At 40.6% G+C, this 18,687-nt stretch overlaps 1 protein-coding gene across 3 annotated transcripts; it reads right to left on the bottom strand.

Moving 5' to 3' along the window:
• Positions 1 to 322: 322 nt before the first annotated feature.
• Positions 323 to 17,612, bottom strand: nadka (NAD kinase a). Of its 3 annotated transcripts, none has more exons than XM_008413078.3 (12): positions 17,455 to 17,611; positions 16,645 to 16,815; positions 13,867 to 13,950; positions 5,017 to 5,146; positions 4,819 to 4,927; positions 4,279 to 4,364; positions 4,085 to 4,187; positions 3,839 to 3,981; positions 3,438 to 3,537; positions 2,918 to 3,075; positions 2,015 to 2,097; positions 323 to 1,639 (listed from the first exon to the last, which is right to left on the bottom strand). In XM_008413078.3, exons 2-12 carry the CDS (start codon positions 16,788 to 16,790, stop codon positions 1,492 to 1,494), a joined length of 1,290 nt encoding a protein of 429 aa, XP_008411300.1. In that variant the 5' UTR covers positions 16,791 to 16,815; positions 17,455 to 17,611; the 3' UTR covers positions 323 to 1,491. The 3 variants fall into 3 exon arrangements, with proteins under 3 accessions (XP_008411300.1, XP_008411301.1, XP_081464909.1); XM_081608783.1 differs by lacking the exon at positions 323 to 1,639 and adding an exon at positions 1,647 to 1,838 and having other exon boundaries at positions 17,455 to 17,612; XM_008413079.3 differs by lacking the exons at positions 13,867 to 13,950; positions 16,645 to 16,815; positions 17,455 to 17,611 and adding an exon at positions 6,812 to 7,676.
• Positions 17,613 to 18,687: the final 1,075 nt, after the last annotated feature.

The raw sequence follows: 18,687 nt of genomic DNA on the forward strand, positions 1-18,687 counted from the left end.
TAAAATGTAATGCGCAAAAACCCTACGCATTTAAAAAATCAAAATGAAGGCGTTGAAGTCATAAGCCCACACGCTTTTAATTTTTTTAAATTACAGAAATCTCAAAACAAAATCTTAACCAGTTTTTATCAGCTAAGTCACAATCAAAATGACCAGAAGAGAATAAACTCACCTATAATCATAACTTTAAAAATGATGTGGAACGGGTTTCACTATGAGTTGAGATGTATCAACGCTTTAATAGTTTGTGTACAGAAGCAAATAAGCCACCAGGAGTAATTCTTATATCGATATAAATATATAAAAAACCCAAAGACAACCATTTCTGCTTCAACTTTCTGTTTATTAAGGTGTTATGGGAAAAAAAAAAAAGCTTGGAAACATTTATCAAACTTGCCAATACAAAAGTTAGAGTTGCAGGCTCTCGGTTACAAAAGTGAAAAGCACTTTACGGAGAACAGTTGAGACCAACACTGGTGACGAACCAGCTGCTCTCTTTCCTGTTAAAAGTCAGACAAATCTCATCTGTCCTGGAATGCTTTTCTAACGGATCGTCAGACACTAGACTGCTTCCACGTCGACAAAAAAAAATCAACAGGTGACAAACTCATCGCTGTATAAAAAGTAGCAAATAGATTTATTTTCAATAATACACTGTACCTGTGAATAAACATTATTATACAAAACAACAGCTTATTAACGTTTTACATGTATGTACAGGGTTAAGAGGAATGATTTGATCTGTTGAGTCGATTTAAAACCCACATCTGGACGGTCGGCAGACAGACCTGTAACGGAGGCCACCTTACAGAACGCACTGCGTAGGCTGCACAAGCTTGTAACAATCCCTCAACATTCACACACAGACCATCGCAGAGCCCACAGACATCGGTCTAAAAACAATGTAGGTTTTAAAATGTTTGGCGAATGCTTAAAAGGAAAAATCTTTAAAACCAGACATCAGTCAGAAATTGCTCGCAATGTCTTTGTGCCTCCTTTGATTCAGTAAACTATCTAAAACGAAGCCATGAGTTCAGTTCTAACAGGAAATTCAAACATGGCAAATGTTTCGTAGAAAAAAAAACAACACAAATTTGGTAACCTCAAAATATCACTTTATGCTGATGATAGCAGTGTTTAAGGCACATTGTGCACAGTTGGGCCCCTGGATTCAGCTAAAGCAACTTTCATTAGTTCTTAGTTAAACATGAACTGGAGTTTTTCTACTCTAGTGCAGTTTGGTCTTTGCTTCAGCAGAGAGAGTTGATTTCCTTCAAAAGAAACAACAAAAAAAAAAAAAACATGTCTCCCTGAATATGGAAAAAGTTTCGGAGCAAACCAACAAGAGCACTACGACGCCACGTGACTGAGCATTTGGGTTCAACGCCGACCCAAGAGTTGCAGTGTGCCGCTTTCCTTTTTGATTACATGTCCGAAATCACTGCACTTTGAATTCCTGGAAACGCGGCGGCGGGCGAAAGCAGCGGTCCTTCAGAACTCTTCGTCCTCCGAGCTGAGGTAGTTCTGCTTCTTCCTCACGTTCCAGTGTAAACACGTGGCCAGGCTCTCGAACCAGTCGTTCACCGGGTCTCGGAAGCAGATGGAGGGAACAGGGAAGCAGGAAGTGGTGATGGTGATACTGGAATAGGGATAGAGGAAGAAAAACAAACAAAAAAAGGTTGGTCCAAATGAGAGCAGAACAAGGAAATAGGAATACTTCCAGTAAAAAGAACAAAGAAGTGGCCACTGATGTGAAGGACGTCGAGGTGGAATCCCCTGTTGAGCAACACTGGGCTTTTCACTGCAGCTCTTTACAACAACCAGGAAGGTCATTACATCTGGATACGTTGCATAAAGAGAGGGATTGAGTGCGACTCAAGCCAATTAAAGAGCCTCATAAGTTCATGTAACAGAGCCTGAGTGTTGAGCGTTGCCTTGTCCGTCCAACAGTTCACTCATTTATACTCAAGCAACCGTTTATTAAGACAGCGAGCGGCGCGGCGTGCTGACTGACCTGTCTCCGTGGCAGATCTCCTGTCTCTTCCTGCCGTCAAACGACACCCAGGCCGTGTTCCTGGCATCAGGGGACAGCTTTATCTGAGAGGAGGAAGGAGGACATGCTCAAACCGCTTTGAAGAAACACGGGCGCAGCTTTTACAACCAAAACATGCTAGATCCAACATATTTTGGATCTAGCTTCTAGTGCAAAAACCTTAGAGCATCTAAAATAATGCTAAACTAACTTACAGATAACATTCCAGCAAAATGCAGGAGCTTGTTTTGAGTCGATAATCAGTATTGACGAAAATGAACCAGTTAGAAGTGAAATAATCTGCAGGCGGAGCGAGACGGTTTCCCAGTATTGTTAGTTAACGTCGTCGTCCCTTTAAACACTTTCCTTTCAAATCCAATTGTCTTCACTGGGTTTTATTTAGGAGGATCAAAGTAAAGAGGCTGAACATAAAATGTATGCAGCATATTTCAGATTTTTATATGCTAAAAATGTTCAACAATGCATAATCCTGCAATTGCTCATCACATAAAAATCAAAACATAGCAGTGATGTGATAAAATATGAAGAATACTTTAAGGGGTATCAATTATTTTTGCAAGGTATTTTATTAATTGTAGTAATAATTCTGCCTCTCTGTATAAACGCTACACTTCTCTGCACCCATTTCTGGCAAAAAGTTAACTATTTGTTCTCCTTCTCTTTTTATTTTTAAACTTCAACTGTCTAAAAATAAAAAAAACAAACATCTGAATTTAGTTCATTTTTAACCTATTACAAAACAACACATTTTCCCGTAGAAAATTCCCCCACTTCCTCCCGTTTTTTTATAATTTTTTTTATTTTATTTTTTTTATGAGAACGCAGCTCCATTTCCAGCCAGAGGAGGCGCTGTTGAACACATACCTGGAGCTCCACTCCGGCCGGCACCACGATGGGTCTGAAGGAGAGGGAGTGAGGGCAGATGGGGGTGATCATGATGGCCGGGACGTTGGGGTGGATCATGGAGGCGCCGGCGGCCACCGCATACGCCGTGCTGCCCGTCGGCGTGGAAACGATCAGACCTGAGGCAAAACAGAGACGCCAGGTGTTTCAAGGAAGCACACGGTGCACAGGCACGGCTAAATAAGATTCTTCACACGTTTCAGCTGCAATCAAAGATGGTAAAAATAGTGTCTCTTCATATGTAGGGAATTATTTGTCTTTAAAATCAAGTATGACAAGAGTTCAAAATGAACTAAATAAATGTACATTTTAAGATTTTTTTTTCTTTTGGCTTTCTTGTGTGACCTGAACTTTTCTGTCTTACCGTTATCCTTTCAACAATAACATAATTTCTAGTAATTATATTCCTACTGCTTTCAAAGTGCAAAAAACCCCCATAAATAAATGAATGACTGTGTCAGCTTAATGACCGTCCGCTCACCGTCTCCCTGCACCGTGGTGATCAGGTGTCCGTCCAGGAAGAGGTCCACGTTGGACAGGTAGGAGGAGGGTCCTCTGTCCACCACCACCTCGTTAAGAACCTGAAACACACAGACGGTGGGTGGAAGAGGGGGAGGAGTCAACTCTGGAAAAATCCTCTCCATGTGCGCGGCTGACATGAAGAGACCCTGAGTCAGGATCACGTTTGCTGCCAGTGAGGACACCGACACCGACGCTGACCGCAAACCTGAAATATGCATCTGGAGAGTCTGTTGGCTGATGTCACACCCTGCTCACCGCGCTGACCAACAACAACCACAATGCCCTTCAGGAGGGGGTGGGGGGGGTGCAACACCACGAGCCGCTTTGGCCTAATTACGGTGCAGGAGTCACGTCACGTACCTGATGCTGCATGGCTTTATGGCTGGTCTCCAAGTCCTTATTGGTCAGGATGATGCCCTTCTCGTCCACCGTGTCCTTCTTCTCCCAGTTCTCCTTGAGCACTCGCACCTGCAGGCGACTTCGCAGCACAATGGCGGCGTTTCCTGCGGGCAGAGGCACGCGTGAGCAACGCATGACGCAAGGATCTGCAGAGAAAGAACACGCAATGCGGGACGGCGACGGGCGGGTCGGGGGACATTAGCTGACCTTCGATGATCTGCGTGACCTGAGACTGATACGTATCGAACTTGAACGGCGTCAGGAAGCCAAGAGAGCCCAGGTGGAAGGCCATGACAGGGGGGACGCTCTCCTGCAAGGAAATACACGAGTGTTAGATGATGTAGCAGCGGGAAATATAGACACTGTGGGGTTTCCTGTAATGATCTGTTCTAGGTGGATACCTGGAAAAGCGAAGACGCGTACAGCAACGTTCCATCTCCACCGAGGCAGATGATGAAGTCCACACGATTGGAGATATCGTCCAGATCTGACCGACACAAACGCCATTAGACATTCATGTTCATAATGCCCACAGAAATAAATCGTTATTAAGGCTGAAACTATTTATTGTATTAATAGTGATTAATCAATTAATGAAAGCATCATCAACTAATTTAGTTATCAGAAAATTGTTAACTACAAAAAAATAAAAGATTATTTATATATATATATGTGTGTGTGTGTGTGTGTGTGTGTGTGTTATTGCACTTCAGGTAATTTTTTTTTCTTAAAAAGGAATTGAATTATTTGTTTATTTGCATATTTTTATGTATTTCTAACAGTACAAAAAAAGTGGCAAACTAAAAAAAATCAGCTGAATGTGCCAATTTTTTTTTAACCGATTCATCAATAATCAGAAAATGGGGGTAAAAAAAAAAAAAAGCGTGACAGATTAATTGATTACTAAACCAACGGTTAATCGGAGCGATCTGAATCGGTACCTTCTCTGAAAGTGCAAAATTTCTTAGTGATGGCGGCAAAAACTTCGTCGCCTGAAATGGCCGGATCGTCCAGGACCTTCTTCTCCACGTAAACCATCAGGTTCTTCGCCTACAGCGACGCAGAAACAACAAGGCGCGTGACGCGCGACGCAGAAGGAAGTGGCGCGACAAGGACAGGACGACCGGGACGACCGTTACCTCGGTGAGGAACGTGCAGAGATCCTTGAAGGGCTGCAGCAGGCTGGCATCTCGGATCTTCTTGATGACAAGGACACTTTTAGGAGGCTTGTTCCACGTCAGCCTCTGGCTGGCGGGATCCTGAATATGCCTGAAGGAGACAAAATAAGCACCCAAAGAATACATCACACAGCAGCTAGGAGAGCTGATATAAGAGCTGTTAACTGACAAAAGCTGCATCATAACCAGGACTGATTAGCATCTATCCAATTAGACACATCAGATTAAAGTCTGGCTCTGTTGTTCTGCAACACCTCACCTCTTCTCAACCCCTAAAAGGTGAGTCGAATGTCCCCAACAACAAACCAGGAGAGCTCCTCTGAAGAAAGGAGAAGTGCCCTCAGATGAGAAACGGGGTCACAGAGGTTCATTTGTGGAAAAATGATTACATAAATATGACCGAACCGATTTCATGGCATCTAAAAATACTCTGAATCAAAAGCAGAATATGGAAAGTGCCAAAGGGAATCCCAGATTCTGCTTCTTCTGATGGTTAGCTTCATTAGCTACAGATGGTCGCCTGCATTTCTAACAGAATGGCTCGTCTGTGTTTCTCTTACGCAACGATGACATCTTTACGTCAACCAAACTCTGAGTGGGAGCGTGACGATTAAAGGCCATCAGGAGGTTTTTTATATAGTTTGCAGAAGCCGCCCCTCGCCCACTTGTTGCTGGGAACTGCAACATGTTCCCTATGCAGACCGTTCAATCAAATCAGTTTAGCAATTTTTTTGTTTTGTTTTAGTGGCACATCTAATTTTTAAATGTAGAAAAAATGATTATCAAATTGTTCTGCGTGGCTCTTTAAACATTAAACATTTAGGATATTCTGAACATTTTCAAAACTTTAAGCTGGTATTAAAGCTCCATCTTTGGGCGCCTCAATGGATTTGAACACAAAACACAACAAATACATTAAAGCTGAAACAATCAATATCAAAAAGCACTGATTAACGAGGAGTAGAAATAATTAGTGTTTTTCTCTTTCAGAGAAAAGTGATTACATAACGGTAGATATTTGTTGGATGGTCTTTTCTGTGCAAATGCCAACTGGTAAGTGAACCACAACAGCAGATACACAAACTGGAAATACAAGCAGGTTGACGGCAATATCATTCAGGCATGAACAAACATTAATCACCATCATCATCACCATCATCGTCATGCATTCAATCTTCAGAAACAAAAAGAGGAGTATGGATCAAATGGAGATCTCTGACTTCAACTGGACGAATTGCCACAACATGATCACATTTCAAGTTCCTCTTCTTTTTTTTCTTTTTCACCCAAAACCTCCCCCCACCCCACAATGCAACACAACCAAACACAAAACCTCGTAACCTTCAAAAAGGCCAAGCTGGGACATTGTTTTAAACAGAAACTGACCCAGATGTGGAGAAATCTCCCCGTCCTCTCTCCCCTCCCCAGCTGAAACTGACCAGAATAGCTTCCCTGTGAACCGGAGGAGACAAAGCGATCCGCCGGTGACCCTCTGATCTATTCAGGACCAGTTCCTCGTCGGATCACCTCAAAGTGTCCACACCCCGACCTTCCCCTTTCATTCAGCCAGTTTGTGTTCAAACCACATCCTTCGATAACACACACCCTGTTAGCAGCGACTACCTGCGTTCATCGCTGCACTTCTAGGAATCTGTTGCCGTCAGCCCTGAACTGATGATCTACAGCCAGGTTTGGTTATAATTGACTCCTCTCGACAGATTCCTTTTCGGGGGCAAATAAAAAGTGAATTTCTCACCATTTCCAGACTTTGTTCTCGCTGTGGCTCCCCTGTGTCTCCTCTGTTACACACTGGTTAAACTTCATGGCTCTAAAAATAAAAAAACCCGACGCTGCTTCAGGTGGACTCAGCTGGAGAACGAGGTTCTTTCCCGATGGTTGCGTCTCTCAGAACAGCGCATCCCGCCTCTGACAGCTACACATTCTGAAGCTCCAACAAAATAAAACTCCTGTGTTAAACTGAGAAGCGGTGCTCAGGCCTCCCGGGGATCAGCTGAGAAACTCTCAGAGCTGCAGCCACTGAGACTGTAATTGTCCCCGACAGGACTTAGCACTAAAACCTTCTCTGCAGCTCTGCTCCTGAGGTAAAGCTCTCGCTCCTCTTAAGGCGTCTCTGCATGCTGGGCCCCGCCCACACAACCCAGCTGGCTCCGCCCACTCCACTCCACTCCACTCCCCATCTCCTCGTTGGACAGGTGTGACTCACTGAGCGACACAACCTCAGCTGCCATTTACTTCCACGCCAAAGCATTTCCACCTGCATGACCTCATTCTGCGTCTTGACCAGTTACAGAGACAGGAAACAACAAAAGTGGTCTGAAGCAACAGCGCCACTGTTAATTGGAAATGAATCCAAGGATGATTCATGCATGGGTTAAGGAGAAAGCATTACAGCTTCCCCGTGTGTTGTTACAGTAAGGAAGGTAAAAATATGTTTTAATAATAAGACAAGTGAAAGATTGTGTTCTTTTTAAGCGCGACCTGCAGGGCACACGCCGCATCATGCACGGTATTTGCAGCAACGTTTTCTTTGCAACGTCACTACAGTCAGGAGTTTTATATACAGCTTGATTTTAGGTTGACCTCATGTGTGGAAACTGATGATGTTACTTTTTACCGTCATAAGAAGGATTTTTTAAAAATCATCCTAAATAAAATAATAAAAAGGCACAACAACGATAGCAGGGCATAAACAGTTCAGACAGTAATGCATGTTTTTCCAAGGGACCCACAGCGTGATAAGAAAAGCTGAATTTCATCAACCAGTAAAATATTAGTTAAGTGTGAGCCACAAAGACGGACTGGTGCCTTATTTGGAATAAATGGATCTGAATTTCATCGCCTTGCGAACGCATTGGAACCTTTAGTAACACTTTATTTGAAGTGGGGTGAATAAGACTGTCATGACACTTTCATAAACATGACATAACACCTGTCATGAACATGAATAAGCTTTCATGAATATTCATGACTGTTGTAATAAAGCGTCGTTCGGTAAATTATGACACTTTTAATACAAAGTTGCCATTATTCAAATTGTCTTTGTTATGACAACTTGACATTAACCAAGAAATCATTACTGACATAAATTTGTTATAAAATGATTATGATTTTATAACAAATTTAAAATGAAATGATTGCACTTTAAAAATGAGGTAACTTTATGTTATTAAAGGTAAAGTTTAAGCAGTAATGATTTCTTGGTTAAGATTAATGATTTCTTGGAAAATTTGCTATCGCGACAGGCCTAATGGTGCGTTTAAGGGTATCAGAGTAAAACAGGTAATCACACAGCTCGACACTAAAGTAGAGAGTTTTATCTCTTAATTGATATAGTGTATCATGTGAGTTAACGTGAAATATTTATAAGTCGCTGTACGACATGCCTGTGTGCTTTCCTTCTTTTACAGCGATTGACAGTGCATGGAAATACTTCAGCAGGGTTCCTGATGGCCGAGTAAGAGTCTGGGTCATCCGGTGTCCTGAATCCAGAAGAAGTGTGACTAAAAAGGGAGGAGACTCTGAAGGGTACAACCTGAACTACAAATAATGGAATGTCATCTTTTTACCTTTCTATATAGACTGACATAACCAGCCGTTCTGGAAACGCATGTCTGCCGTGGTTGCGCGGCTGTAGCTACACGTTCTGGGCAGTATGCAGTCTAAACACAGTGATAATATACGGCGCACTGAGAGGTTTTTAAACAAGTCGTCGGTGAATTGTTGTGTCTCTTATTTCACGGTCGTGTGCTTCGGGCTCGGTTCTCACGGATACAAACCGAAGCATAACAGTTTCACGATGAAACGTTACGGTTTGTTCGTCCCGTTTTCTTGATCCCGTTGGTAGGAATCAGCATGACAATCATGCAGTAATTAGCAAACCTGTTGCCATGACCACAAAGCATTTGCTGAAATCCTTCTCTTCTGTTAGCCAGCTAAACCTTATGATATTTTAGCTGATGAAATTTATTTTGTCGTAGAGCCTCTTCCATATTTAGTCATTTTATGTCATGTAGAGGCGGTATGTACTATAGAATGAACAAGAATTCAGGTTATCTTACTTTTATAATTTGAAACAACAAGGGGCTATTTGATTGGATTGTGCCTCTCTCCATCAGTTTTATGTCACTATTATTTGAAAACCTCTCTTCTTTTGTCACAGATCTAACTTTCCTGCATGAGCCGTCCTTGCTAATGACATAAACTTTTATCAGCTAAATACCGGATTCAATTACAGCCTTTTGTTGATTTAATGCTCTGTAAATGGATGAAATAATCTCACATCAGATCATCTGCTCCAACGTTTCTTTAGAATACAACATCTCATCTGACAAAAGTACATTTGCAGCAAGTTAAAGATGACGTCGATGCCAAGATTGCGAAAGTGTGTTAGAAATGTCAGAATGTCTTAAATTTATTCCCTGTAAATTCTAAGAAATGACGAAAGAAAATCAGGTGGAAAGGTGTGGAGGTGAGCAAAACAATAAATGAACTGCACTCTGTTTAAGTTCCTCAATTAGAAGGTGGTTCAGGTTAGAGACAAAAGAAATGAGCATGTTTTTTAAAAAGTGGATTTTGGTGTGATTTGTGCAAGAATCAGAGAAATGTCGACAAATTAACATAAAAAAAAATGTAAATCCACCTCAGCCTCACCCGACAAGACGAAGTCTACAGCATAAACACTTTACCTTTGTCTTCCATGCCTAATCATCTTTTCTTATGACAATTACCCTGACTGGTCTTTCCCAAAACTGTTTCCACCCAGCCTTTGTTTGAGACAAAGATAGCCTGGTTTTACTACTTTTAACCCGTTGAGCAGCTTTAAGGATGCTAATCCTACAGACACAGCGAGCGGGAAACAAACAGCAAACAGAGGCTTACGTGATGGAGGGTGTCAGTAGGTCATCATTTAGTCCAGGCTTTGACTGATTAAAAGAAAAAGAAAGGCTGGGAGTCTCTCATAACAATAAGGGGACTTAATGTAATATCATAAAGACAATTAACGATCCATGTGCTCAGTTTGGGACGATAATGAGATGAGGTGGCACAAAAGCAACCACATATTTCAAAAGTGCATTGGTGTTTGCATTACATAATCAAAACAGGAGATGTTTACAGGGTTTGGTCCATGTCATTGTGTGTGCAAATGACGGCATGGCATGCAAAAAAAAAAAAAAAAAACGTTTTAAGTAGGAATGTACCTACAAATGACCTGATTGCTAATTTTTAGCTTTGTTAAAGCTGCCCAGCCTGGTTACTGCCTTCCTACGCAATTCTAATCGATTCTAATCTCTCTCTGCTTCTCCTTCTGTGATTTCTCCCATTTACATAGATTCCTCTGGTAGAATGTAAACTGGGGCAATCAGTGAAGAGAAGGACAAGTTGTGGACGACATCGATTGTCTGCGCCGCTTTAGAATTGCAGTCTGCCTGCAGTTTTGGCAATGGAGGAAGTGAACGTAGCGACCCAGCTGGTCACACTTCCAAATATTGAATTGGCATTAACAGCTGCCTCGTTGTGGCACTCTCTTAGCAGTGGAGTATGGTTGCTTACAGCGCAGGCAATTTCCAGTAAGCTTGTTAGCATCGAGCCGACGCGTTCCACACATCACAGGTAAATGTTTGGTAAATATACAAGTTCAATAAAGTCCACGCCTCCAGGAAGTAATCATTTCTCAACAGCCAAGGGTCAAGACTCTAAGAAGCTGGTTTTTAACCAGACTAAAGCTAACCAGTGATTGGTAAAAAAAAACAAAAACAAAAAAAAACAAAAACAATAATTGCTCTTCTGGGGCAGCAAGGCAGCTATAAACAAAGTCTTCAATGATGTCAACCTGGACTTTGACAATCAACAGATTTTTTTTACCTTCTTTCTCTGCTTGCGTTATTACAGAGATAAATTCCAGCAGTGCCACAACATCTTAAAAAAATCTGATAACTAAAATGATTATATCTAGGCATCAACGGGTAAAGTCATAAGGATTTATCTCTTGGTTACGTAAGTACCTCCTCAGGAGGCTTGCATGTCTGATCATAAAGTGGTTAGTAACTTTCATCAGTCTGCAAATTGTCATAGAGACTCAAAGTAAGCCATTTTCAGAATCATTAAGGTGTCAAGTTACAAAGTCAGATAAAACACCTGCCAGACTGAATAAGAAGCTATAATTTCTGGATATCTCAGGACATGTCTGCAGTAAAATCCGGCTGCGAGAGAGCAAGAGAAAGCAAGACTTAAAATATGCCAAGAAAGCAGAACATTTTATGTTAAAGTCACTCTGCTTTACTCTCTGATCACCTCTGTCATGGCAGGCTGCAAGTATCTCCACTTACAGCCTGGAGAGAGCTAACTAGCTTACTGTAGATTTGAAAAACAAAAAAAAACAAACATATTTTGACAGTTTTTAAATAGAAATCAGAATCGACCAAAATCAGCAATGATCTCTGGTTTTTGCCAAAAAAAAACAAACAAAATTGGCCACAAACGTCTGATCCATGCACCTCTGGTTATGTTACTCCAAAAGCACAAACAATCACATTTCAGCTGCTAAAATACACCCTGTAAATCACCAAACACCGGTTCGTCATGTTTGCAGATTGCTAGAGAAACTGCTAGCAGAGCCAAGAACAACAACCTCAATTCATCGCATAGCTGAGATTCTTTCTTTCATAAACTTGCTTAAGGAGTTCACTTGGGTTAGGCCACAGTGGCACACTTTTGGTCTCGGCTCTGTGTGTTCAGACTCACCACAACATCAGACGACCAACAAGTAATGAAACCTTCTAAGGAATAATTGAACATTTAAATGCTAAAGGTAGAGCTCCTATTATCAGCAGATCAAAACCTGCACAGACACTTTGAAACACATTGGGATTCATCATCTCTGAAAGACAGTTAACTTTTTTTTGCTTCCCCAATCAAAATAAAGTAGTGATGTGTTATTACTTTTTTTTTTTTTTACTTCAATAAATGTGCATCATGCAAGTTCACCTGTGGCCCACAGAGATCCACCATTCAAGATATACCTGTTGAACTTACATCACTTACCTTTCAGTCAGTCACCTGATCTATGGGTTGATCTGACAGCAGCAGACATTGCTGGGTGTAACTCCAGGGAAGTTCAATAGCAAAGAGCCTTCAGCATAAACCATGTAAGCTAAAGCAAAATCATGCTAAGCCCACAGAGCAGCAAGGCTGTGATTGTGCATTCAAAGAACAAATGATTCTTTGTCTAAAGAAGCACTTTTGTTGTTGTTGTGGTTTAGGTTTTCATTCACTGCCTGATTCTTTACATCAATGACTCAATTTGCAAATAACCATTTAAGGTTTTTCACCTTTTTGGTTCACGCTTACTTCACAAGTTACACAAGAGGATATGGAGACACTTGAGTGAAAGAGTTGTGAGATTAGCAACTTCTAGAAAAAAACAAATTTGAGCAGAAATAGTACAGGACGAAAACATTGGATTTACACTAAATGTTCAGTAAAGACTCAAGATTTTCCCCATTTTGGAAACAAATAATAAAGTGTGAAAGGTGTTTTTGCAGACTAAGGAAAAGAATTGTTTCTTTATTGGATGTTGCGTGCAGATATCTACCTTGTGGTTCATTTGCACAGTGTTCTAGATGTTTCTGCAAGATAAAAATAACTGCTCTGACAATTAAAAACTTAAATACATGAATCCTTCCACTGTGTGAAAAATGACGTGCTTTTTTACAGATTGAAGCATAAACCAGTTTTAATGTGAAAACTGTGTGTGTGTGTGTGTGTGTGTGTATGTGTGCATGTGAGTTGTCTGCAGGTACTGCAGCTCTTCCCACATCCCAAAAACAAGGTTGTAAGTTTGACTGCTGATTGTTGCCATGGATGTTAATGCTATTAACAATTATATCCTATATTCACAATACTGTTGTGTTATAATTTCAGGTTTTTAAGGGGAAAATATAAGTGCAGAAGAAGAATGCATTACTTTGCGATTAACACGGGAGGAGCACTGGACATCCGCTGAAATATTTCAACAACAGATAAGAATGCCTGCATAGAAACGAGAAACGTTCACATTTTCTTCACATTGTTAACATTAAAGATGATATTCTAATCTGTAACCACTTCAGTGTTTTCAGAGACATTTACAAGATTCCAATGAATGTAACACAACTGCTAACATTTTATAATCTTTGTAAATTCAAATCATGTACCACTTTGTTCTTAAATCACTTAATGAATACTTAATGAATCACTTCAAAACATGTCGTTCCACAAGTAAAGAACTATTGTAATTTATTTTGAATACAAATGCACTGCCTTAACCTCACTAGAAAGCTAAATATGTACATTTAAAGAAAAACATGAGTCTTTTTCAACAATAATTTTTTTTGTTTTTGTTCCCTAGCAACTAACCCCACTGTAATCCTTATGAACCACCTAATTATTACTATGTGTGCATGCAAAAAGGAGATGTCTGTGCATGCACCAACCAAAAAGCGTTGCAGCCAGTGGGACTTTGGGGTTGTGCTAAGAGTCTGCAGCTATGTGTTAATGGTAACTCTACTACTACATTACTTCACTGCCTTGTCTTTCAGGAAGGAGCCCAGGAAAAAAATCTGCCTTCAGAGTAAGCGTTGTATCTTCTTAGGTGTTCAAAAGTGTCGTTTGCACTCCCACTGAATTATTCATGTTAGGCAGGTGGAGGCTTCATGCAACCAGAAGCTGCATGTATCACAGTGGCTATTCCATATTAAGCTAGTTACCAATGAAGAGGGGAAAAAAAAAAAAAAAGTTTTTTGTCCAACTTACATCACAGCATGTGGGTTCTGGAGCATGCATGCCTTTGGGCCAAATGTGGTGACAGGACTCGGTCCATGAAGCGACTGAATCCTCCTGGAATAGAGAGGAGCAAACATCCAGGTCCATAAAGTTGATTTTGTTTTCTGAAAGAGTAATTTGATACCAACAGAATAAAATGACCTCTGTAATGAAGACATGTCACATTTTTCTATATAATCAGTGTCCCAAAGTCTTCTGGTTCACACATTTCAAATAAACTATTTTGTTTTGCGATTTCTTGAAATTCCTTGAGCTGCACATATTTACAAGCATGACTATTTTTGTCCATCATCAGGTGACACGTAGAGATTCCTGCACTTAGTCTGTAGCAATAAACCCTTAGGCCAGATCTGTGGTGAGCAACAGTGAATTTGGCACTTTTGCCGAGTCATACGTGGAGTAAGGAGTCATGTAGTGCTTAAAAACAAACACATTTATCTCTTGTAGCTGCAGCCCAGACAACAGAAGTCAATGTTTAATGATCACAGACACACTTTTTTCAAACAACCAAATAGAGTTGTGGTTTGTAGCAAAGCGGGTTTCTTAAAAGGGAGAAATAAATCTTACAACACGTTGTGTCACTTCACATCACTTTACTGAGTCAACCAACTCTCCTACTCTGATTCACTGAGCTTAAATTCAGCCGTTTCAAGCTACTTTTATTTGTAGATCACTGAAATAAAGTAATCCAACATTGAAAAATGAAACTTTAAATGAGTTGTAGCAAAATTTGAATTTAAATGAATTTGAAAGAGCGTTGTCACCATTAAAGTCTCCAACAGATTTGTCAGTTGTTGTTTTTTTTATTATAAAAAGTCACTAGAGGTGTCTGAAAAGTGAAGCTTTAAATGACCTTTTATAATGAAATTTGCTCCACTGAGTTGGTTGCACTTATTTTAAACGCATGCATCATTCATCCAGAAATAAGGATCCCACAGGATGACGAACACAGGGATTTTTTTTTTAAAATAAACACTTTTAAAAGAAAGGCGGCTCTGACGCAAGTTGATTTTTGTAACTCCTGCAACCACTTGAGGAAAAACACGAGGCTAAATGTAAATTATTGAGTCACATTCAGCATATAAATAAAGGAAAAGGGGATTTCTGACACTCAAAAGCTGTAAAAAAAATACCCATGTTTCACAACAAACGTGTGTGGGTAGGAAAAAGAAGACAATAATGTTGCCTTTGTGGGAGTTCGTTTCAACATCTTGAGAGATGTTCACTATTTTTTTTACGGATTTCCTCATCTCGCAAACGGATACCAGCTACTGACCACATCGACGAAGGAACAAACACGTCCAGCCTCTTCAGGTTTTCCCTTCATCGGGCCGTTTCAAAGAAGGCTGCAGGATCTGTCCACACGCGGGCTGATTTCTCAAGTGTCGAGAGTTTGTGCAACAGATAATGTGACAAGGTTGTTGAGGAAACACTTCTAATGCAAGCCGCTAAAAACAGAAGTTGCTCTGAAGCATCACCAACCAACGGGGGGACGGTTGCAGCAGCATGGCAACACAGAGGACCTCCAAACTCAAATGGACTGACAGGAGACACTGGCAGTGCTACAAGCTCTCCCTCTGCTGGTGATTTTGTGTCATGTCCTCTTGTTTTTATCCCCTCCACTTCCTCACATGAACCTGGTCAAATCTGATTACAGGGCTAGATAGGGAGGGGAACAGGAAGCCTGGCTCAATTTTCACTGCAGGCCTCCTCTTCCTGCAGCTCGGTGAGGATTTTTGGAAGCCTTTCTGGGTTTTTCCTTTTCTTTTCGTATTCTGCTGTTTTATTTATCCACTTTTGATGCCTGTTACTATGGTTACAGGGAAGATACAAGACTCTACAGACAATTTTTGTTGCGGCTTGTCTCGTCTTCTTTTGTTGATTTTGGCCAGCTGACCAGTTTTGGTTGTTTAGCATGATTGGTTCACCTTTCTTCTTTTTTATGTGTTGTAAAAATCATACACAACTTTGGTTAAAAAAAAAATATATATAATGGCAGGAATTCTATGGAAAAAAATAACTGACCAAACCTCACAATCCTGAAAACATTCAGAAACTGACAAAACCACGTCTGGGTGATGAAGCAAAAACGGGATTCAAGAATTTCTCAAACATGTACTAAAAAATTAAAACAACACTCCAGGTACGTTCTTGATGGGGGAATAACATTATGATATGACATAAAGCTCAAAAAAGTGGATTTCACATAAGACCGCCCCTTTAAAAGCAGTGACATCACAAGAGACGAGAATCGACCTCATCAGCTGGCATTAGCAGACATAATGGCAGACAAGCAAATCTTGACATATCTCAACAGTTGCAGGAGTTGTGATGGATGATGCTGGAGAAGCTGAAGCAAATCAGTTTGCAGTTTTTTCATCAGATGGGTTTTCATGAACTTGTAGAACAAGTACATCCTGTTTTCTGCCTGCGTAACTTTAAATATATGCCGCTACCGTGGTACTATATGGTGAAACAACTTGTACTAGACCTGCACAGGGCTGCTGCCTTAACAGGTTGGTAGCTTTACTTATTTTTCTGTGAGGTACATTCAGTGATATTTAGCAGAAAAAGCAACCCTGGAATCTTGGTTTCTGGCTGTTTCTCCCAACTGTTCCCCATTGGAAGGCTTCTGGCTTTGACTAATGTGTAGTTTACGTTGAAAACAGCTTATAACAAGAAAGACAAAGTGTGCAAAAAGGGGTTCATTGTGTTGTGATATGCAGTGGGTACCTGGTTCCTACTGACCTGTGTTCTGAGTAAGTGGCTGAGGAGGTGCTCAGGCTGCGGGCCTTCATGCGTTGAGCGGAGCGGCGACCTGTGATTGGTGCTGCCTCACAGGTGGAGCAGCAGAAGGTGGAGGCCTCCAGTCGCACCTCTGATCCACCGTCCATCTCTGATTGCCAGGCTTTAAGTGAACTGACAAGTCAACACTGTTGAGCCATTGTGCATGAACAGTTACAAAACAATGATGTCCTGTGGAATGCATGGGAGGAGCCGACAATTTTGGGACTACAAGTTTGTTTCAGAACTCCTCAGTGGGGAAAGATAAAACTTGCACAACTTTAACTGAAGAAACACATAAATGACGCAAAAACACTTCTTTATACAGTGTAGCTGTTAAAACTCTTGCCGTTTTAAAAATATATATATATTTTGCGTTCCACAAAAACCTCCAGAGGTCACAGAGCAGCTTCAGGTGAAACGTTCAACCTGCTCAGCAACTTGGAATGGTCGGTGTTTCTCCAGGATGCTGTATGTGCGCGTGCCAAATTTTCACAATTATGTAAGCTTTAGCATGAGCTAAAAGCTTGTTATAATTATTATTGACAGCCCGGCAAGCTTTTTTTTTTTTTTTTAAAGCAAAGTACGACTTAAAGAAAGTCTAAAAATGCAGCGTTTAGAGCAAAGGGAGACTCGGCAATGGCTAAGAAAGTGTGAAGGAACCAGAGGGGAGAATGTTCCAGCTGAAGCAGCTAAACTATGGAGTTAGCGAGCTAAGCTCCCGGTTAGTCGTAGAAAATACAGCGTCACGCTGTTTCTGACTTCCAACTTTACCTTTTAGGAGAAAACCTTACAGCAGGACAACTCGGCTGAAGCTCAGAAAAGTGCCGGAGGATTACAGGCTAAGATTACAGCGTTTCACCATCTTCGTTCACTGGAGAGCTGTCAACAGTCAGCTCACCGCTTCCTGATCCCGACTGACCAATCAGTCGCTCTCAAACTGGTGACGTCAAATAGCAAGTTCCTCACCTTGTCCAGATAAAGGAGTAAAACGATATTTGCACGAAAAGAAGAAATAATACTATTTTGAAAAAGTGGCAACCAATATTAATGCAATGTATTATCACTATTAATAAAATAGTAAAAATAAATAAATAATAAAGGCACAAGAACAGCTTCAGTTATTACAACTAAAAACCAGCGATCAGACCCGAAACCTGGGAGTAGTTTTGGACTCTGACCTGAACATTCAGAGCCACATTAAGACAGTCACAAAGTCGGCCTTCTATCACCTGAAGAACATCTCCAGGATTAGAGGACTTATGTCTCAGCACGATCTAGAGAAACTCATCCATGCGTTTATCTTTAGCTGCATTGATTACTGCAACAGCATCTTCACAGGTCTGACTAACAAATCAATCAAACAGCTGCAGCTGATCCAGAACGCTGCTGCTCGTGTTCTGACTACAACCAGGAAGATAGAGCACATAACACCAGTTTTAAAGTCCCTACACTGGCTCCCTGTAGCTCAAAGAATAGACTTTAAAATACTGTTGTTAGTTTATAAATCACTGAACGGTTTAGCACCACAATACATTAAAGATCTGTTAATCTCTTTCTCTTTCTCACTGTTTATTTAATGTCACATGCTGTTTTTATTTTAATTATGTAAAGCACTTTGAAATGCCTTGCTGCTGAAATGTGCTATACAAATAAAATTTGATTGATTGATTGATTGAAGAAAGGTAATTATAATCACATGTGGGGGGGAACAAAAGTTAGAAGACAGGACAAATTATCTTTTTCAGCATATGTTGAACTTAGAGGTGGATAATAACTAATTACATTTACACAGTTATATTTATTTGAGTGAATGTGTTTGGGGAAAATGTACTTTTAGTAGTTTTACTGCACCATACTTTTTCTTGAGTAATTATGAAGTATTGCTTTTTACCCAAATAAAATCTCTAGCTACTCCCCCTGCTGAGTAACTTCATTTAATGAAGAACAAACAGGTTATAGCAAATATTCAGACAAACACTTACAGTTTAAGTTAAAGTGACCCCC

The sequence above is a fragment of the Poecilia reticulata genome, chromosome 7 (genome assembly GCF_904066995.2).
Source record: "Poecilia reticulata chromosome 7, P_reticulata-male-v2, whole genome shotgun sequence".
NCBI lineage: Eukaryota > Metazoa > Chordata > Actinopteri > Cyprinodontiformes > Poeciliidae > Poecilia > Poecilia reticulata.

What these genes read in the sequence shown, in the direction of transcription:
- nadka (XM_008413078.3), bottom strand. Translation starts at nt 16,790, where the DNA reads ATGGACGGTGGATCAGAGGTGCGACTGGAGGCCTCCACCTTCTGCTGC. An exon ending in ACGCGTCTTCGCTTTTCCAG is followed by an intron (nt 4,188 to 4,278) that starts GTATCCACCTAG and finishes ATTTCCTTGCAG; the next exon opens with GAGAGCGTCCCCCCTGTCAT. An exon ending in ATAAAGCCATGCAGCATCAG is followed by an intron (nt 3,538 to 3,838) that starts GTACGTGACGTG and finishes TGTGTGTTTCAG; the next exon opens with GTTCTTAACGAGGTGGTGGT.